Below are 18,845 nucleotides of genomic sequence, written 5' to 3' on the forward strand. Positions count from 1 at the left end.
AAGCAGGGGTGGTGAAAACCCTTGCGAATTAGCTGTGGGTGTTCCAGTTGGGTGCACTGATCGAGTGGTAATGACAGCTATTTCCAAATCTGTCTGCTTGGTCAGAGTCCCCTTCATGATGTTTTGGAATAAATGTGACCAGGAAGCACCTGTTCATACCTGGCCGTGCATTCAGCTTTTTTGACTAAATCAGTTTAATCGCATCTTAGCCTCTTCAGATGTTTCCTTTCATCTTACAGCCTAACGTAATAAGCACAGTTTACATCATGGTTTTGACCTGAGAACTTTTTATTTCTGTGATCTTGCAGACTTTTGAACGTTATATTCAACAGCTCATTTGAGTTCAAGCATGTTGCTGTTTACCTGCATTCCCCATCAGCTCATGGGCTGCTGTATGGGGCCGCAGCAGCTTGTCCAGGAGCTGGGTTAGCTTCAGAGCTAGCTCAGCTGCCTCAGCACAAGCTGCGATCGTAGTAGTAGCTGCAGTTTGGACAGTCTGAACTTGATTGTAGAGAAGTTTCCCACAGATGCTCAAATCACCTTGAGGTTGTTTCCTATCGATTATATTGCCACTGGAGTTGATTATTTGCTGTGCACACCCTTGGCTTTCAAGTGTGTTTCAAGTTATTGAACGAATACTACCAAAGTTATGCCTGATAAGTGTGTGGGAGGGTGGGGTGGTTTGTTGCAGACTTTACTCTTCCAGTCTGTCCATATTGAGCCGTTTGAGTCACTTGGAGTCGTGTAAAACAGCACGCGCTTTGTGCTGTATGGTCTAATTTAAAAGTTACTTTTGTTTGCAGAATAACACAATTTGGAAGCAAGATTCTTGCCAAGACTGCCGTTGCCGTAGCAATGTTGTCACCTGTGAAGCTACCGTCTGCAAACACCCTCAGTGTGACTTTCAGAAGGTAAGGGGCTGCAACTGTCCAAATGCCAGCTGACCTGTTCTGTGTGGTGGGAGGAAATGTCAGGTTGCTTTGGAGTTCCCACCCTACCCCTTCTTTAAACCCCTACAGTAATTATATATGCAAAATGCCTGTTTGGGTCCACCGCATGTAAAGGAATAGTGGGAGCAGTTGGGGTTCCTACAGCCCCTGTGGAAGCAAAGCTCCTCTTGTATTAAGAGGGACCACGAGGTGATTCCCTGGAGGAACTGGCAGAGGTGAGCTGGTTGCTTATCTTCATCCACCGCTGTGACAGCTGCAGTCTCAGCCTTCTGGGCTCAGCTGCCTCCCTGCAGCTCCCTTTGAACCCAGTGGTCTGATTGCCAGCAGGATTTGAGGGAAGCGAGCGGGAGCAGAGACAGCCCGTTTCGCCTCCCAGCGTGCGTGAGTGCCCAGGGTCACGCACAGTCTCTGTGCCCTTTCAGTTCTCATTGATGCAAGCCTGCGCAAGAAACACACGGGCAAAACCAAGCGCGTGAGGCCTTTGTCTCCTTCGCCACGCTACAGCCAGAGGCTTGGTGTTGGAACAGCTTGCAGGCTGCCTGTGCTCCAAGGGTGGTCTGGTCCCCGAAGGGCACCCCTGAAGTGGGTTTGGACCTCCCAGCATGAGCCCAGCTTTCCGTCACCCGTCATTTGAACGAGGAGCTGGGTCTCCCTCAAACATGCAGATGGACGCTTTCCACTCTGATGAACAACAACAGAGCTGAGATTGTCTGTCTTTCAGTTTCTTCTGCCTTGTGATGGCTGTTGAGCTTTCATTGTTTCCTGTTTATCTTTCTCTGTCTGAGCCTTCATTAATGGTTACAGCTAATTGGCCATGGAATTGGTCTTGCATTAGCATCTGGATTACTGGGGTAGTACGCATGGCTGACAATGAAAATTAGTGTTTTAAAGAGGCACTGCCAATATAATTACATGGTTTTATGAAGCAGGTTAAAATATTTCCCAATATGACAGCATTAACGAGGAAATAATTTTGATTGTTACTGGTTTTCCCCATTGTTATCATTGTGTATTGATGAAAGCAAGACTGAAATATTGGGAATTTTGTGGTAAAGAGGAGAGAAGTAAAAAAAGAGTGCTGTCGTGGCACACCTAACAATGAGTGGGCTAGATAAGAATTCGTCGTTCATTTTGAAAAACTGGAAAACTGAAAAGGTGGCAACTTGAAAGCTCATAAAGGGAAACAGATTTATAGCGTGAAATGAATCTGTGTGACTCCTTGACAAGGGTAATCTTCAAGACAAAGAGTTGAAGTGTTCCATAAAGGTCTGGCCATTTAAATGTTGAAAGGGATCATCAAGGATCTCAGAAGAAAAAAAATCCTTCAAGCATAAACAAACCACTGATGAACAAGGTCAGAAATGGCCCTCCCTCTCCGTGGTTTGTTTCTGATCTGCTTATTATGAGATTTATGCTAATATTGCTGATCTTGTTTACAGCGATGAGGCATAAACAAAACCAGGCAGCCTTTGCAAAAAGCGTACCCGGTGGTGTTCTAAACATCTGTATGTAAAACCTACTGCCGTGCGTACCAAATGCTTTGAGCAGGTGAAAAATCAGCAAACATCATTTCTGTTGTGTGAACCAAGGCAAAGCAACGACCAGGAACAGTTTCTCCCCAGCAGGATCACAGTTGAATAGGGTTTAATGGTTTAAGCTAAATGAAATATTTAATTTTGTTTCCCACCTCCTAAAAAACACGGTATTGAAGGAAACCTTGAAGCGAGAAACTATTTTCGGTTTGAAAAATCAAAATGTTTCTTTTAGAAAACAGAGAAAGGAAACTTACGACGTTTCAAATGATTCTGGTCGCTTTTATCACACAAATAAAGAGGTGAAAGGGGAGACAAATTTTTGGCATCGCAGTGTCTTCATTTTTTATTATAACAAAACAAATAATGGTTCCCTTCTGAGCAGGAATCCATTAGGCATTGGCTGTAGCTTTTCAAAGTGGAAAGGATGGAGTATGTCTCGTGAGAAGCACCTTGGCAATATTTTGAGGAAGGTGGCCTCGTGGATAAAATTTTTTGACATTTCACTCCCTGAACCTGAGAGGTTCATATCCTTTTTTTGGTTTTCTGTTCTCTCCCTCTCCAGCTACCATGGTCACATCAGTAAAACTCCTTGGTCCTTTTTTATTATTGGCCGTGTGAGGAAAACACTGACATCTGTGGCACCTCAGGGGGTGCCAGGGGCCCTCGTGTGCGGTCACCGTCGGTGACAGATACCCTTGCAAAATAAGATCTCCCAGCGGCTGATGCTGTGCTGTCTGTGGGGTGCTGTGCCAGGCCTGGGGTGTTTCACCTGCAGCGGGGAGGAACAGGAAAGCATTGCTTTGGAGAGTGAGGCGTGGTCAATGACGGGAGTCCGTGGTCCTTCCCAGTGCTGACTCATGCCTCTACTGATGTGTTTTGCCCTTCGTCTGATGAGTTGCTTCCATCAGTGTCATCTTTTTCCCTGCTGCCAAACAGGACGCAGCGAGTGGTCAGCTTGCTAAGCCCCCGCAACGTGCACTGCAGAGTGGTAGTAGCGTTACCTGACTACGCTGTGGTTGGAAGTGGTCGGTAGTTTTCAGTTAATTTTTAAGTAGGGTTATTTAAAAAACCAAAAGTGTTGATTATTAAGCCAAAGAAGTACAGGTAATGGCTGCACATTTATTCTGCCTGCCAGATGGGTGTCTGGGGTGGTGAAACTTTAGACTGAGATCCATCCTGTACATGTAGAAAAACCTCCTTTGAAAAATGTACATCTACACCACATTTCTCAGAGTTCCTTCGGTGAGTAATCTTGGGTTTTGTCTTGAATAAGTGCTTTCTATTCTTTGTTCTGGTTTGAATACTGGTTCAGCTGGGGACTTCCTAACTGTGCTGTTAAGGGTGTAAATTCTCCTACTGTTGTTTCAGTGGTAAAATGTCAAGCACAGCAAAGTGATGTGCCACCTCTCCACAAAGGGATCTGTTGTAACAGCATTATTTTATATATTTCACTTAATATGTTTCCTCTCTAAACTGATAGTACTGGGTCCAGCAAGGCCCCATGTCTTTACCTTCATGTTAAAGTCTCTGTTTCCTGTGAACTGCTCATTGGATTCTTGTATCTTTTCAGGGAGAAGTGCTCCAAATAGCCCCCAACAAGTGCTGCCCCGAGTGTGTATCCCGAGCTGAAGGATTTTGCCAGCATGAAGGACAGATCCACAGCGTGAGTGCTCTGTCATGTTCCTCAGCAGTGGCAATCCTTTCCAGATTTAGCGCTCTGCTTGGTTCACATCAGTGAAGGTTGCTGAGCTGACATGTGGGAGAAGGATAGTTTGTTGGGCTTATATTCTGTCACTATCAGATAATGTAATATAACGGGAGTTTGGTCAGCAGGGTTTGCAAAAAGGGAATGTGTCGCTGAGCAATTGTGTGTCCTGCTTGCCTTAAGGGGAGAAAGTTTCTGTAGATGATTGCAACAATAAAATAATGTTAGGAGGAGAGCAAAGCACAGTGAACTTGACATATTAGCTATCTTGAAAGGCTTTTCTCTCAGCAGCCATCTGTACAGGTAGAGATTGATTGCTGTTGTATGACCCGGGCTATGTATTTGTAATCCTGAATTATTCAAGAAGCAGGTCCCAGGACGTGGTTTCACCTGGGGGGACTGAAAGGCCAAAACAGTAAGTGTCTATAGAGAAGAAAAAAATAAGGATTTGTGGGTAGTAGTTAATGAATCATGTCGAACAGGCAAACGTAGAAAAATGGCTTAACACTGAACACAAGTCATACGTCTGGTCTCTTACAGACCTTTCTGTTTGACAAGAGACAAGTCAGGTTCAAATCTTAAGAAATATATGCTAAAATGTCCAGATCCAGCTGAATATCTGGAACTTATAGACCTGAGACGGATGTTGGAACCCTCTGTTTCAGTGTGAGGCGTGACCAGCGTGAATCTGTTAGAAGCTACGCAAAGACTGGAATAGGAGGGGTAGCACATCCCTCCTCTTCTCACATTTCTCATGCCTGTGATGTGGGTGATACTATATTATTTCATATTACGTTTTATTTCTTCTTACTGCTGTGGCTGAATTTTGCTGTGTTGTATTCTTGCTGCAGCTTTTGTGTTCTGTCTCTCTGTAAGCTTGTTCTTTGGGATGCAAGTCAGGTGAATAAGTAGGCATCCCTCCAGGGATTATCAGCATATTTGTACCTATAATCACGTCACTCCTCAGTTCCGCTCTGAGGTGGTCATTAGACAATTTTTTTGTCAGTGCGAAGTCTCACCCTGATGGTTGGCACAGATTTCCTGAAGGAATAAGTTTTCTCTTTTGTCAGTAAGCCACTGCAATGCTTTCTGACTTGACTTTCATTCTACAAGTATCTAGCTAGCAGCACTGGCCCTCGCGGTAGCTCCATCGAAGAAAATTGGTAGCCTTGATCCAGCAAGGGCTTTTTTATTCCCTGCATTCAATATTGCATGGTTTGTAAAAATGGACATTCTCTATTTGTTGGAGAGTGTTGCAGTGCACTAACGTGTTTCTTCTTGGGGCCAATTTTTCTTCTCCATGCCTCCTTGTGGTCAGGTGTGTGTTGGGGCCTGTGTCGAATATTTCTCCCAAGAAAACATGTCTCTAAATTTAGTGTTTGCCCTGCAGAAAATGTAGTGGAGAAGGGGGTCTTTTGCAGTGGGTTGTTGCTGGATGCCACTCTTCAACAGGAAGGAGAATTAGGCTGGTATCCAGATTTGCTACTCTACCACTGTTAACTTACTTTTTGTCCCAACAGTGCACCCAGGAATAAGGGCTACAATGTGGAAAGATTGACTGGGCCTGCAAAAGAGTAAAGTTAATACTAGTGTAGGGGGGCCTAAAAGGGAGAGGGTATGTTTACGGGTCTCGTTGGCAGCTGGATTCACGCATGTGTTTTCTGTGCCTTTGATTGTGTTGTGCACTGCAGCACGGCACACAGTGGGCCAGCTCTGGATGTGTCCGCTGCTCCTGTGCCCACGGGAAGGTGAACTGCACCCCCACAGCCTGCCCAGCCCTCGCTTGTGGACAAGGGGAGCTGCAATACACTACTCAGGGATCCTGCTGTCCCAAATGCGTGGGCCGTGGCGGTAAGTATTGCATGTGAATCGGGCACCGCCTGAATTCATTGATCCAAGCAGTAGGTCACTGGAAATCTCCTTCTAGTCGCAAATCTAGAAAGCTTTTCTTTTCTTGTTCAGTTCTATTGGGAAGGCACTGGCGTCAAGTGTGTCTCTTAATTCTCTTTCTGTCCTGCTACCATATTTACATTTCTAATGGCTTCGCCCATAGGCCAAGAGGAAGTGATGAGCTTTAAGCAGTGAGCAGATGTGCCCAATATGTCCTTATTCTGTCCTTATCTCCTTATTTTGGAGATTAAAATCTGGAAGAAAAGATGCAGATATTTCCTATGTACTGAGGGTACCTTTGGCACCTGCAGACTTGGACTGCCAGTTCCAAAAATGCCTGAGCTATTGGATACCTTTTCTCATAGCAGTCCAGTGGGACAAGTGCATCCAGAGCTCTTAATTCACAAGTCTAAAGCCCTTGAAAACTGGTGGAATCATTACTGTCATTACCTGCGTTGACAAACCAGAATTTTTACTTCTGAGATGCACAAAATCTGTGTTGTAATTATGGGTGATGGAAAGGGATTAAAGGGCACTGGAAAAGAAAATTACCTATTGTTTTCATATCTCTTAGAGCCTTGTTCCTTTGATGGACGCTTGTTCCAGGATGGTGAGGACTGGCACCTTGGTCGGTGCTCCAAATGCGTCTGCAGGGATGGCACGGCTCAGTGCTTCACGGCTTCCTGCCAGCCTCTACTGTGCAGCCAGGTCAGGACCCATCGGCTTTCTGGGGACATGAGGCTGTCGTCTTTCCCTTGGCAAGGTCCATTTCTCGTGCAGGTGTACAAATCAGCAGGCAAATCTTCTGTGTGACAAGTGGGCGATTTGGAAAAGGGAGTTTTGATGTGTGGAGATGATGTGGAGTGATGGTTAAGCCTGTCGGTATACACATGCTTGTCTGTCTCTTCCCTAATATCTTCTTTCCCCACCATTTTAGTCTTATGCCTCTGCTGGCTAATTAAGCACAAATACTGTCTAAAGAAACTGCTTTTTGTTTTCTACTAAAAAAAGCATGTAGGGTTGATCAGGAAATGTTTTTATTTCAGTGTGGGAAGGAATGAAAATAAGATTTTTAATGGAGGATTTTCTTCACAAATTTCAGTGTTTGGTTTGCAGCTGAAAAGTTTGGTTTGCAGGTCTTTCCTTTTTTTTTAATAAAAGCTCTAGGGACACAGTTGAAAGTAGTCAAACGCTAATTAAATTCCCTTTTTGACTTAAAGAGTTTAGACATACAAGACAACTTCAGCTGAAATAAAAGCCTCGAGCACTATTCCTTACATGTGCTTGTGTTTAGAAATCAACAAAACGAGTAAGGTAAGTTAGGCAAGCTCAAATAGTGACTCACGGTTTTACTCCCAATTGAGAGACCTGCGACATCTCTGTCTCCAAGGTCTTTGCTGTGGACAAACGATGAGTTCTCCGCACTTGTGCAGTGATCAGATTATATACGGTGTTAACACGGGGGTTAGCAATGGCAGCAAACTATATACGCTACCCCACGCTCTGTGCAAGTGACTCAAGTTTTTTGAATTCTCTTTGTTATATTGGCAATACTTAAGGGTGTGACTATGCTCTTTGGTTTCTTGTCATTGGGCCCATTGTACCGGTTTTCTTAGGGCACTTTGGTGTACTCCTTTACAGCAGCATGCCATGCTAAGGAAATGCAGGAACTGGCTCCCCAGAAATCCCGCTTTCTGACCTTGACTTTGTTTTAGGAACTGCCATTTCCCAAATATTTTTTAATCTATTACCACGCTCCAATGATGAATCCAGAAGCTCCCTTGAAATGTGTGCGCTGGCTGAGCGCACTTCCCTGTAGCACTGAGGAAAACCAAAGCGGTAGTCCTAAACTGTTTTCCCTGCTGATGCTTACCCAGCTTCCTGTTACTGGACCAGATGTTTGTGCAATTAACACCTTTTTGTTGATGTTTGTTTGATAGTAGGAAAACCCACCTGTTTCTGTGCATGCTAATTCTGTTCTGCTTTATCCTGAGATACTCAATTAGTATTCATTGACTAAATATTGTGTATTAAAACAAATTTGTGCCTGCTTTAGATTCCTACTTTCCCGCTCCAAATGGACTGATGTTACCTGCTGACTGATTGCACTGATGTTTAATCAGCTAATCATTAGGATTTAATTTGTGGAAAGGGAAATGACTGTGGTGTTGCTGTGAAGTATCTGAGAACAATTGGCTGAGAGCATCCAAGTTAATGCAACAGGAAGCCGATTCTCATGGTGTTCCTGATATTTACTACCATGGTGCCAGGTGGAAGGGACCTGGGCCGGATGTGCAAGGATCCTGTTCTGCTCTCCATCATACCCAACATTTTCTCACATGTGCCTTTATCTCTGTCTTCATTTGCCACCACCTCTCAAAAGAAAATACATAAATTCTCCAAGTATTAAACTCTCATCTTCCATCTTTCAGATAACTGTGCCCTTCCCTGGGTGCTGAGGAGGAGGAACTTCAAAAATGCGTGTTGCATGCAGGAGTGCACCTGAATATCCCACCAAAATCCATGAAAGAGTTCTTTTAACTCTGCTGGGAAATCTATCATTGATAACTTTTATAGAAAGTCTTCCACTCTGCCCTTGAAAGCTAGTGATTGGACTAAGAAAGCAGATGAGATAATAGCGCTTGGCATTCCTACGCTGCTTTCAGCCCACAAGACAGTCTTCCGATCACCCTGATGTGGCTGGAGGGAGGTGCTGGTGAACAATACCATTCCAAATCATTGGATGTATGTGAAATTGTAGCAGGGGAATTAGAGACACGTTTCGGATGGACAGAGTTGAGGCATGCAGGAAGTGTTACACTGATGTGAAGTACCAACCTATTCCAATGTGATCTAAATCGGTCATGACAAAGTTTTAAATTAGGATAATCTGGTTTTAAGCATAATTTAACACCTGTACAGACAGTTATGCTGTATGGATTTAACTAAAACAGTGCAAACGCCTGAGAGATGGTAAGTGTAAATCACACATTCAAAGCCTCGAAATGTGGCAGTACCAGGGAGAAAAACAGTCTTCTCTCCTCCAACTCAGGCTTTAGTGTGCTTCTCTACATAGCTTTATATATACTTTTTTTTCCTTTGTATGTCTGTATACCTGAATCTATGTACTCTATCTCATGTGTTTGTGCTTTATCTGCATCCTTACACCTATCTATGCGTTTGGACCTCAATTGCCATGCAAGGAAGCCCAGAAAATGAGATTAAGGGAATATCTTTCTAGCTTTCTACAATGATCTCATGCTGTGAAGACTGCCCCAAGATATTGGAGCCGAAATGAAGCCTTGAGTGACTGTGCATTATCACACAGATACTAAATGTCTGGAATTCCAGGCAGTGATGCTGAGCCCCGTGTTAACTGTTCACACTCTTATTTTATTTGTCTCTCCTGCTTTCTATTTAGGATGAAGTTATGGTTATGTCTCCTGGAAAATGCTGCCCAGAATGTGTTCCAAAGCCCTGCTCAGTGTTAGGAAGAGTGTACCAGGTAACCTTTGATGAGCCACACCAAAAGGCAGCTGTTCACAAGTTCTGGCACATCTCTTTTCCCCTCCTCCGTGACATCTGACTTTCTGCCAGCACTGATAGCTTAGTACAACCGGTGCTTTTTTTTCTTCCTAGAAAGCCAACGCAGTTGAAAGAAATTAGGACTAGATAAGAATTTGCTGGCAAGCAGGAAGGAAGTTTGCAGGGAGAAGCAGATTAGGCATTTTCTTTTCACACTTTTTTGAAGGAGGAAAGCAGAAAGCACTGGTGAAGGTCAAAGTATTTATAGCTTTCATTGTATCGTCTGGAATTAATGCCTTATTTAATGGAAGTATGTATGTGGGATTTTCTGTTAATGTTTGCGTTTTGCTAATAATAGTATTTAAGGCCTCACCGATGTCACTGGCTTGCAATTAACAAGAAATACACACTGCAGTGTCATCTAGACCTCATGTCTCTCCTCCCTGTTTACTGGTCATGTAAGATAAACATTTTTGAAGGAAAGTGTGTTACCAGATACAGACACGCAGAAGGAGCCATCGTATTCCATAATCAGCACAGATTTCTGAAAAGAATTTGATTATTTACGAAGAGCGTTTAACAATTGTATGCACGTTTTCTTTGAACAGCATGGCGAGCAGTGGAAAAAAAATACCTGCACTGCATGTGCATGTCACAGAGGAGAAGTCAGATGCCTGAGAGAGGCCTGTGACTCTATTACCTGTGAAAAGGTAGTTAAAAGTCGTTCACCTCTGATACCCAGGCTGTACGTGTCACTGTGCCCATGCCAACGGGTTCAGACAGCCCTGCTCAACGGTCGCTGATGTTTTGTAGGGGGAGAACAAGGTGCAGCGTCCTGGGAAGTGCTGTGAGGAGTGTGTGTCTTCCAAGGGAAGCTGCTTGTATGATGGCACTGTCAGGTACCACGGTGAGATGTGGAACGGTACTCGCTGTGACTTCTGCGTGTGTGATGAAGGGCAAGTCACTTGCCAGGAAGCAGAGTGTGCCAGAGTGGAGTGTGCCAAGGTAAGAAAGGTTTTCAAGATGTATCTGTCAAATCTTGTGATTTTTTTTAATTCCCTTTTTCTTTTTTCTCGACTGACATCTTGAGGCACTCAAAGAACCCGCCCTTCTCTTGGGGCTCGTTTTGTGCAATTACCTTGAAAACACTTCACAGGAAAGGAGAGTGAACTTTGGATTTTCCATGCAAGGTTGACTGCTCAGTGGGCTTGCGTTGTGAAGCAAGCTAGTGTGAATCAGTGTCTAATTTAACTTGGATTCCCTCCCGTGCTGTTGTCTGCCTGCTATAATGGAAGGTCAGACACCCAGAGGTTTCAGCAGCCACCAGGACCTGAACATGGGGAGAGATGTACAGGTCAGAGATAGTTAAAAGCTTAAGAAATGTTCCTTTTATCTTCCTCCTGTATGCCATGGGGGCTTCAGTAAGGTAGTTGGGTATTGAAGTCGGTGTTCTACTTTTCTCCATTTTTTTCCTGCCATTCTTGGCATCAAAGTGATGCTGGTAAGGTACTTTATTCCCAGTGCTGTTCATTCCAAAACTAAATCCCCCACCAGGTTATGTTACATTTGCTCTATAGTAGATGTGCAAAATGCATTAGATAGGGTTGAATGCTTCACACACAGAGATATGTTTTGAATTGCCTTTTTGCAGTAGGATAAGACTTCTGTGTTGTTTCTCACTGCGTCTGTTTTAAATGGTGGGCTAATATCTGCTTTGTACCCACTAGTCCACAGTGTCAGTGAAGAGAAGGGAAGGAATTGTAGCCTTCCGAGTTTTCTTTTTCAGTGGCAATGCTTTTCTGGCAGCTGCCTGCGTGCTAAATCTTGAGTAGCAGCACCCTTGTGCTGTGTCTGAAGTCCAGCCAAAATCTGGACATAATGGATTCACTGGATTAGCTTGTCTTAATGAGTGTTCAAAAAAGTGTGAATCCACACATCGGGTCCCGAATGATGATCGTGCAGGGAGAATGTGTCTAGGAATAAAAGTGTTCATCTGAGGTTGTGCCTTTTAAATAGCAGAAGTGCGTTGAGTGTGAGACCCAAACTCTTGTCACTGCTGTAGTACTGCTGACGATCATCTGACCTTAAACTGCATGGAGAGATTTTGGCGGGTATAAAGTCGTGGTTGTCATAAAATCTTGTGCATTTGCATCTGTTTCAGTCAGCTTCCTGTATGCTTATGGCTGTAAATTGGATCATTTACACTAATGATGATGGCGTGCTGTCATGGCTCAGTAGGGAGAATTATTTAATATTCATGCTCATATCTTGGGTACTGACAACGAATCCATTATTCGGAAAAGCCAGAGATATTTTACAGAACAATAGCTGGAGATGCTAACATGAAGGGTTCAGAACTGGGGGGGTTCAAAAGGGTGCAGCTTTATCACTCACACACCAATTTTTCACACTCAGGCCCTCAGGGGAACCACCCATCTACAAGCCTGAGTATCTAAAAGAGTGATATTATTTGTCAGAGTATGAACTGCTGCAGTTTTGTATAGAACGAAACGTGATTGCTAGGAGGACAGGAGGAGGAGGACAGTGTCCTTTGTTGTAGACAAGAGTTATGGTCCCACTTGATAAAAGATATTTGCCCAAGGATTTATTATTCTGCATGGCTTCCCTTAAGATAAACTAGCTTCCTCAAGTCAGGTTCAGCGATAGTTTATCTCAGCAGTACAAGGTGCGCATTAATTACAGGAAAATATTTACTCAAAAAGCAAATGAAATATTTTCTTTTGCTTTTTCCTTTTCGAGGTGCAGGTCTGTTTGTTAGGCACCTGCATCAATAAATCAGAGCTGATGTGAAGCTAAGAGCATTTGGATTCATCTCTTCATTAAGGCGCTATTAATTTTCTGGTCACATCGTCCTATTTAAAGTGTAATGAGGCCACAGATATGAACTACAAATCCTAGACAGCTCGACATAGTATAGCAGCATTACGTGAGGGTAGGGGAGAGGTTTAGCTTATAAACCCTTTCAAACAAACCTCTCCAGCAACTGCCAAATGAAAGTATCTGTGGTGATTCTGACCTAATCTTCAAAAAGCCATTTTCAGCAGGTTACTGATGAGCTAGGAATATAAGCTATGTGGCAGGCTGCGTTAGCTACGGATGTTGAAGTGGATGAGCTCAACCAAAACCACTCAAACTGGCAGAGCATCAAATAATCCTGCTGGAGCCCTTGCCAGCACCCCAGCTAAGTAAGCACACTCGTGACGATGTTCAGAGGGGGACGGGTCATGGGTGCTAGCAGGGGGGTGCTGCAGCCTACCTGAGTAGGCTGGCGATGGAGGATTTCTGCCAGCAGCCCTGCCAGCCCTAGAAACTAGGGGATCACTGAGATGGAGCTTGCAGGGTGCTGCGGGACTACCGTGCAGCCAGCAAGCTGCGGGAGTCTTTCTGCTATTTAGAAGAAATGGATCTAGTTAGTGTTGTGAGTTACGGATGGTGCGCGTGGATGGAGGTGTGTATATGTTTGAGAGAGATTGCATAAACCATTTTTTAATCTCTTCTGCCCCCCAGCCTATCACTGCCTTTCAATGTTCTCAACCTGGAATATGATGAATCTCTCTTCAGCAAAGCCACAAATTATCTCGCAAAGCCTCTCCCTTTTCTGAGTCCTGGCAGAGTACTGTGGTTGCATTTTTTTTTTTTTGGCTGGGCGAGCCATGTTCCGTGGCTAGTTTTTCTCAGTTTTCCCGTAGTGTGTGTTTATGTATGTGGGTGGAGATGCGGGCGGGGGGGGGATGGGAGAGCTTACAGTACATAGTAGTGACATGAGATCCAACCACTGCCAATGGCATTTTGAAGTAATGATTTAAGAGCAAAAATATATAGAACCAGCCCAGAGAGATTTAGGCTGTGTGTGGTCCTTGATGATTAAGAACCATACGGTTTCTCCTCTCTTACCCATTCTCAGAAATGCACGGGGGTTGCTAGGGTGTGGCCTGGCTTAGTTGTTCTACCTTGGTGAAGCTAACAGTGACCAGTGCTGTTATTGCCCTATCTGTGTCCGAAGTAATTCACATACGCAAATCGGCGAGCGAGCCACTGTGGCACAGTGAAAAATATCCCAGAGTGACTGCTGGAACGGGTGCCCGGTTGGTGTAAATCAGCAAAGCTATTTGGTAAACTTGGCGCTCAGCAGAATTTTGTGAGCCGTCAGAAGAGATCAGCCACATGATGAAATAGAAACCATCGTAAGCCATGAGATTTCACTGGGTATGTGAGCCCCTCGCAAGCATTTAACGAACGGTCGTGACTCCTCTGTTTGTCGCACGTAAGTAATCAGCTTGATTGCAAAGGTGGAGACATGGTGCCCACTGAGATTTGGGATGGGTGTTAACACTGATATTTAAAAGGCACAGATGAGTCCTCAGTGCAGGTCAGCATCAAATCTTAGTCATTCATTTGTAACTTGTTAGTTGTAGTGGTTTTGTATACATGTGTCTCTTTTCTGACTAGTATGTATTACCTTCCCTGTGCTTACAGTGTGTGAGAATCAGGTCCAGAAAAGCTACTTAGGTCAGGAAATTGACGCTCTTTCTTGTGAGCTGTGTCCTGGTTCCCTAAGACAGAGTGTCCCTCTCTTCTAAATATTCAGCTTCCACATCGGGCACAAAAAGTTGTGACGAATTAGGGCACTTTATTCTCTTCTCCTGTTGCTGAATTCTTACCTTCAAACTGGAGTTATTTAAATGGATTCCGTGGAGTCGTACAGTTGTAACAAAGAACAGGCTTTTTCCATCTGGGATAAATAGAGCGTGTGCTTTGAAAATCTCTTGGGGAGAAAAAAGTTGAACATTCAAAATGAAGGTAAGCTTCTATGCATTGGAATCTTGACAGTGGTCAAGTAAAATCCTAGAGATTCATAATAGAAATATGGCATTCCTAGTCTCTGTGCTTGGAGTGGATTATAGTGGGGGGTTCTTTCTCTGCGGGATTTAGGGATGAAGTAATGGCCAGAATTCCCTGGCCTTCTCTGAGGTTTCTTCTGCAACTGCAGTATTCACTAAACACATTTTTCAAACTACCTACAGAGGAGAAGTAATATAGAGAGAAGATAAGGTGAAATTAGATATTGAAGATTGCATTCCAGGGCAAGAGCTGTTCTGCCTCTACATTCCTCAGTATTTTTGGTGGTGTTGATTCCTTTTGAATTGCTGCAGCCTTTCTCTTTACAGGGTGAAGAATTACTTCACTTAGATGGGAAGTGCTGTCCTGAATGTATTTCAAGTAACAGTTACTGTGTTTACAAAGAACATACCAAAGCTGTGAGTATCCTGGTACTTTGGAGCACGTAATAGTGAGTTCCGCTCATAAAGGTTTGGAGTAACCGGCTCTCCTTCTCCAGTCTGAGAAGGATTTTAATTGCAAGTGTAGCAGAAAATTAATCCATTAATATTGTCTGCAGATTGCTTTTAAAATTTACAGAACGCACTTGTGTATAACGTGTGTGTCTGCTGCAGAGTTTGTTTGCCTTGCTCTCCTTTGTGCGATATAATAAATCATTTCCCTTTAATATTTAATATATGTACTTATAGGTTTCCTGCACACCTCATGTTGTTAAAGAGGCCTTTAATCCTATAAAGCAGAGGCTACACGTAGCTGGGGCAATGTATAGCTTTCTGCCTATGTTTCCCACAGATTATAGTTTTTACTGCAACAGGAGTCCGTTACTTTATGAATATTTCCAAGGAACTTTCCTTCTGAAGTTAAATAGAAAGGAAACATTAAGTGTCTTGGTTTAAATATGCTAGTAATGGACTTTTCATTGCTCTGACATGAGGACTGGAGCTAATCACTGCTGTTTGCCAACAGATGTGAGAAATGGGAAGTTTAATACTGTTTCAGTTTTTTTCAATGCTAATACTTGCCTTTCCTTCCTCACATCTCTCTCTCTGACCCAAGTGAGGTAAAACATATCAAGGTGTCAGGTTTATTCCAGTTTGTGCTTCCTCTTTTTTAAGAGAGGAACTGGCACAAAAGCTTCAAGAGTATTTAAAATGCTCTGTCTTTGCTGCCTCTTGACCTCCTCATGGGGTGCCAGCAGAGCCTCAGCTGCTGAGGGCAGCTTCGGGGGCCTTTTGAGCAGACCAAGGGATGCAGATCGCAGGAGGGGAATAGTGGGTGCAAGATCTCTCCCCTCCATCGACTAGTAAAAGTAGACAGATATCGGGTGCGATGGGTAGTTTTGAAGGAAGCCGGTGAGACCTCTTCCTCTCTGTGGTGTTTCGGCCAGTCCTGGGTGACGGAAAATGAGGCAACAGAAGAGAGGAGGGAGAGAGGAAATTAAATGCTGTCAAGGTGAGAAAGAGATTTAAAGTGTGACAAAAAGGACAGATTACGGGTATCTATCTGCTCAGACACAGAGCAGACTCAAGCACTGTTACCAGTCTGTGAAAAAGAAGTGGACAAGTGAGGCGGCAAAATTTGGAGATGAGACAAAATGCTTTGGGACAGAGAAAACGAAGGGTGGTGAAGAAGTAGAAAGGACTTGCTGCTAACTGAAAAACACCCTGCTTTGGAGGGAGTGCTGAGAGGGAATGTGTTAAGGTGTTCATGGGCCAAGGACTCTTCTCAGTAGGTGCTTTGCAGGCTGCCTTACTCTGGAAAGGCAAAGAGGGCAAGAGGGTTAATGCTACAGAGGGCACGCAGTGCCATGTCAACAGGCCTCAGTGCTGAAACAGTCCTAGAAATGTTTAATTTACTACTAGCACTGATGTAGCCTTGCAATTTACCCAGACATTTCCATGCATGGCAAAAACGCTTTGTGCAAAGACTCTCCTTCGCTACTGACGCTGCCCGTTTGATGTTTCTTGTGCAGAATGGAGAGAAATGGGAAGAAGGGCCGTGCAGAGAATGTGAATGCCGGGGCACGGAGGTGACCTGCTTCCAGCGCTCCTGCCCGCCCTGCCCGCTGGGCAGCCTGGCTGTTGAGGCGAAGGGTGACTGCTGCCCGCACTGCGAGCCAGGTACAGACCCTGGGTCCATCGTTTCTTGCCGCCACTCGTGTTGGGTGGGAGCACATGCTTCGCATACACCTCTGGCACGGTGGTTGTTCTGGCAGCCCTGTGGCCCTCACTTCCCCACTACAGGTCTGATACCTGCATTGAATTTTAACTTGTCTTTGGTTTGCAGTTGCCAATTAACTGGTTTCCATATATTTAGGGTTCGTATAGAGGTTTAGGGCTCCATCCAGAGCTCCCACTGACTTCCCCTGGTTTAAAAGATAGCTTTCTTTTGGCAAAAGAGTTTCTCCTTGGGGTTTTTGTTTTGGAAATGTTTTGTCTTTTTCTCTTTTCTTCAACATGAGTTTTATAAGGCGAGGGACTGCTCCTTTCTGAATCCTAACATGGCTTTTGGAGTTTATGGGCTCCTGATTATTTCTTGGCAGTGCAAAGAAGAACGAACCTGCTTACACTGTTTTGCCACAAGCTCACCTGGGGCTGAACGGCTGCCAGTTAATAATTGATTGGCAAGATGGGGATAGCCTTAGTTTATATGTTAATTTTGCATATAAATTCATTTTTCTCCAGGATACTGTCCTGCTCCTTGATTTACATGTCAGAGATGGTAGGCTTTAGCTGTGGTTTGCTAGTTTTTCCTGTTGGTAGCTCTTCTTGTTACATTCATGTACCTTTGGTTTTATCAGAGTGTTCCAGTTAATGTTTTATCTCAGTAAAAAGAAAATAGCTTCACAGTTTAATTACGCTGTCATTTGCAGGAGTGCCTTGGCACATTTGCCATATTAATGTTTTAGAGCTTGTTATTTACTGCGTGCTAATAAAAATGCAAAGCAGTACAAATTGAAAAGTGAGGAAAATGGGGTTTGTACAGTTCAGATAAAATTGTCCTGGATTTTCGAAAGGGAACAGCATCAGCACAGGCTCCTAAGGAGGGGACGGATTATAAAGTGCTTTCAGCACCCATCCGTTCCCCTTCTTATCAAGAAGTGCCACTGTGTACTGGTTACCCTTGAAAATCTGGCCTCTTCATTTAGCTTCTGCAATGGTAGCATTTTGGAGAATACAGGCTTTGAAGTCACGGTATTGGACACACAGAGCCAAACGTGCATTTTTGTGTCCTAAAAGGTAAATGAAAATTTCATTGACTAAAGCCTGCTGTTTTCCCTCTGTCTTTTTCTGTGTTGCGTTGGACGGAATGAGAAACAAATGCAAAATCCAGCCTGCAGCAGTTCAATCTGTGAGCCCAGAGCATCAGTCCCTAACGCATCTGCTTCATTAAAGCCAGTAAAAATTTACTGCTGCTTTTCACAGATGTGCTGGGGAAGCAGGCAGAAAGAACCCATTCATCCTCAGCCAGTGTAAAGCATTTAGCCCTAAGCATAGCTGTATATACGTAAGAACCAGCAAGTATGCCCCCTCACTGAGAACATTTGGGTTGGAGCAGAGGGAATTTCTTTGTACCTGGAGAAAAATTGTCCATTCTATACCTCTCCACGTAGTCAGTTCGTTGTCAGACTGGAAGGTTGGGGATGCATATACCTTTGGAAAGTTACTGGAAGGAAATGGAAACAAAGCCTCCTATTCATTCCTCCTGTTTATCACTGGATTCATTGTTATCTTCAACTTGTATGTCTTCTGCAGTGCTTGATTCCTGATTCTTTCCTTAGATACATCTCCTGGATACTTGCAGGTTATTTAGTGTAAATGAAGGAGAGTTTTCAGCACTAGGATTCTTTTTGCTGATGAGTCAGGAAGGAACAGACAGCTTTTCTTCCCGCAAGCAAAAGTAGCTCAGTAGTAAAGCGGAAATAGTCCTTCTCTTGGCCTCTGCAGAGAGAGCAGCTATGCCATTTGAGAAGAGACCTGTGGCCAGGAAATGATTGCTAAGGTGCTGTGACATTAAGCTTTTCACTGGAGGGGAGTGGTGGGCCACCTGTACTGTCGCCTGGCATGGACAGTGCAGGGTTTGACTGAAGGAAACTCAAATTCAGCTTGTTTCAGACCATTAATTCCTGATGACTTAGGATTTTTACTGCTCACAAACCATGTGGACAATGAATATCCTATTTATCAATAGTCTAGAAAATCTGAGTCTGTGCAATACTAGTCTCACATATTAGAATACAGCAGTATAATATTTAGCCCCTTTCACTCAGTCTTGGAAAAAATAAAAACCACTCCAAAGCTAACACACCTTGAACCATCAACAAAAATAAATAATAAATTTGGCTTTGATTTTGGAGTATGCATTGGTTTGTGCCTTCCC

The 18,845-nt window shown here is 43.9% G+C and overlaps 1 protein-coding gene across 2 annotated transcripts in view; it reads left to right on the forward strand.

The window, feature by feature from the left end:
* FRAS1 (Fraser extracellular matrix complex subunit 1) overlaps positions 1 to 18,845 on the forward strand; it is a 173,675-nt gene that overhangs the window by 61,034 nt on the left and 93,796 nt on the right. For both annotated transcript variants that reach the window (XM_075090041.1, XM_075090042.1), the window contains exons 3-11: positions 804 to 911; positions 4,056 to 4,148; positions 5,882 to 6,041; positions 6,655 to 6,788; positions 9,502 to 9,585; positions 10,214 to 10,315; positions 10,419 to 10,610; positions 14,795 to 14,884; positions 16,438 to 16,585. In XM_075090041.1, coding sequence (XP_074946142.1) covers positions 804 to 911; positions 4,056 to 4,148; positions 5,882 to 6,041; positions 6,655 to 6,788; positions 9,502 to 9,585; positions 10,214 to 10,315; positions 10,419 to 10,610; positions 14,795 to 14,884; positions 16,438 to 16,585 — 1,111 coding nt within the window. The remainder of the gene's footprint in view (positions 1 to 803; positions 912 to 4,055; positions 4,149 to 5,881; positions 6,042 to 6,654; positions 6,789 to 9,501; positions 9,586 to 10,213; positions 10,316 to 10,418; positions 10,611 to 14,794; positions 14,885 to 16,437; positions 16,586 to 18,845) is intronic.

This window comes from Phalacrocorax aristotelis, chromosome 4 (assembly GCF_949628215.1).
Source record: "Phalacrocorax aristotelis chromosome 4, bGulAri2.1, whole genome shotgun sequence".
Lineage (NCBI taxonomy): Eukaryota > Metazoa > Chordata > Aves > Suliformes > Phalacrocoracidae > Phalacrocorax > Phalacrocorax aristotelis.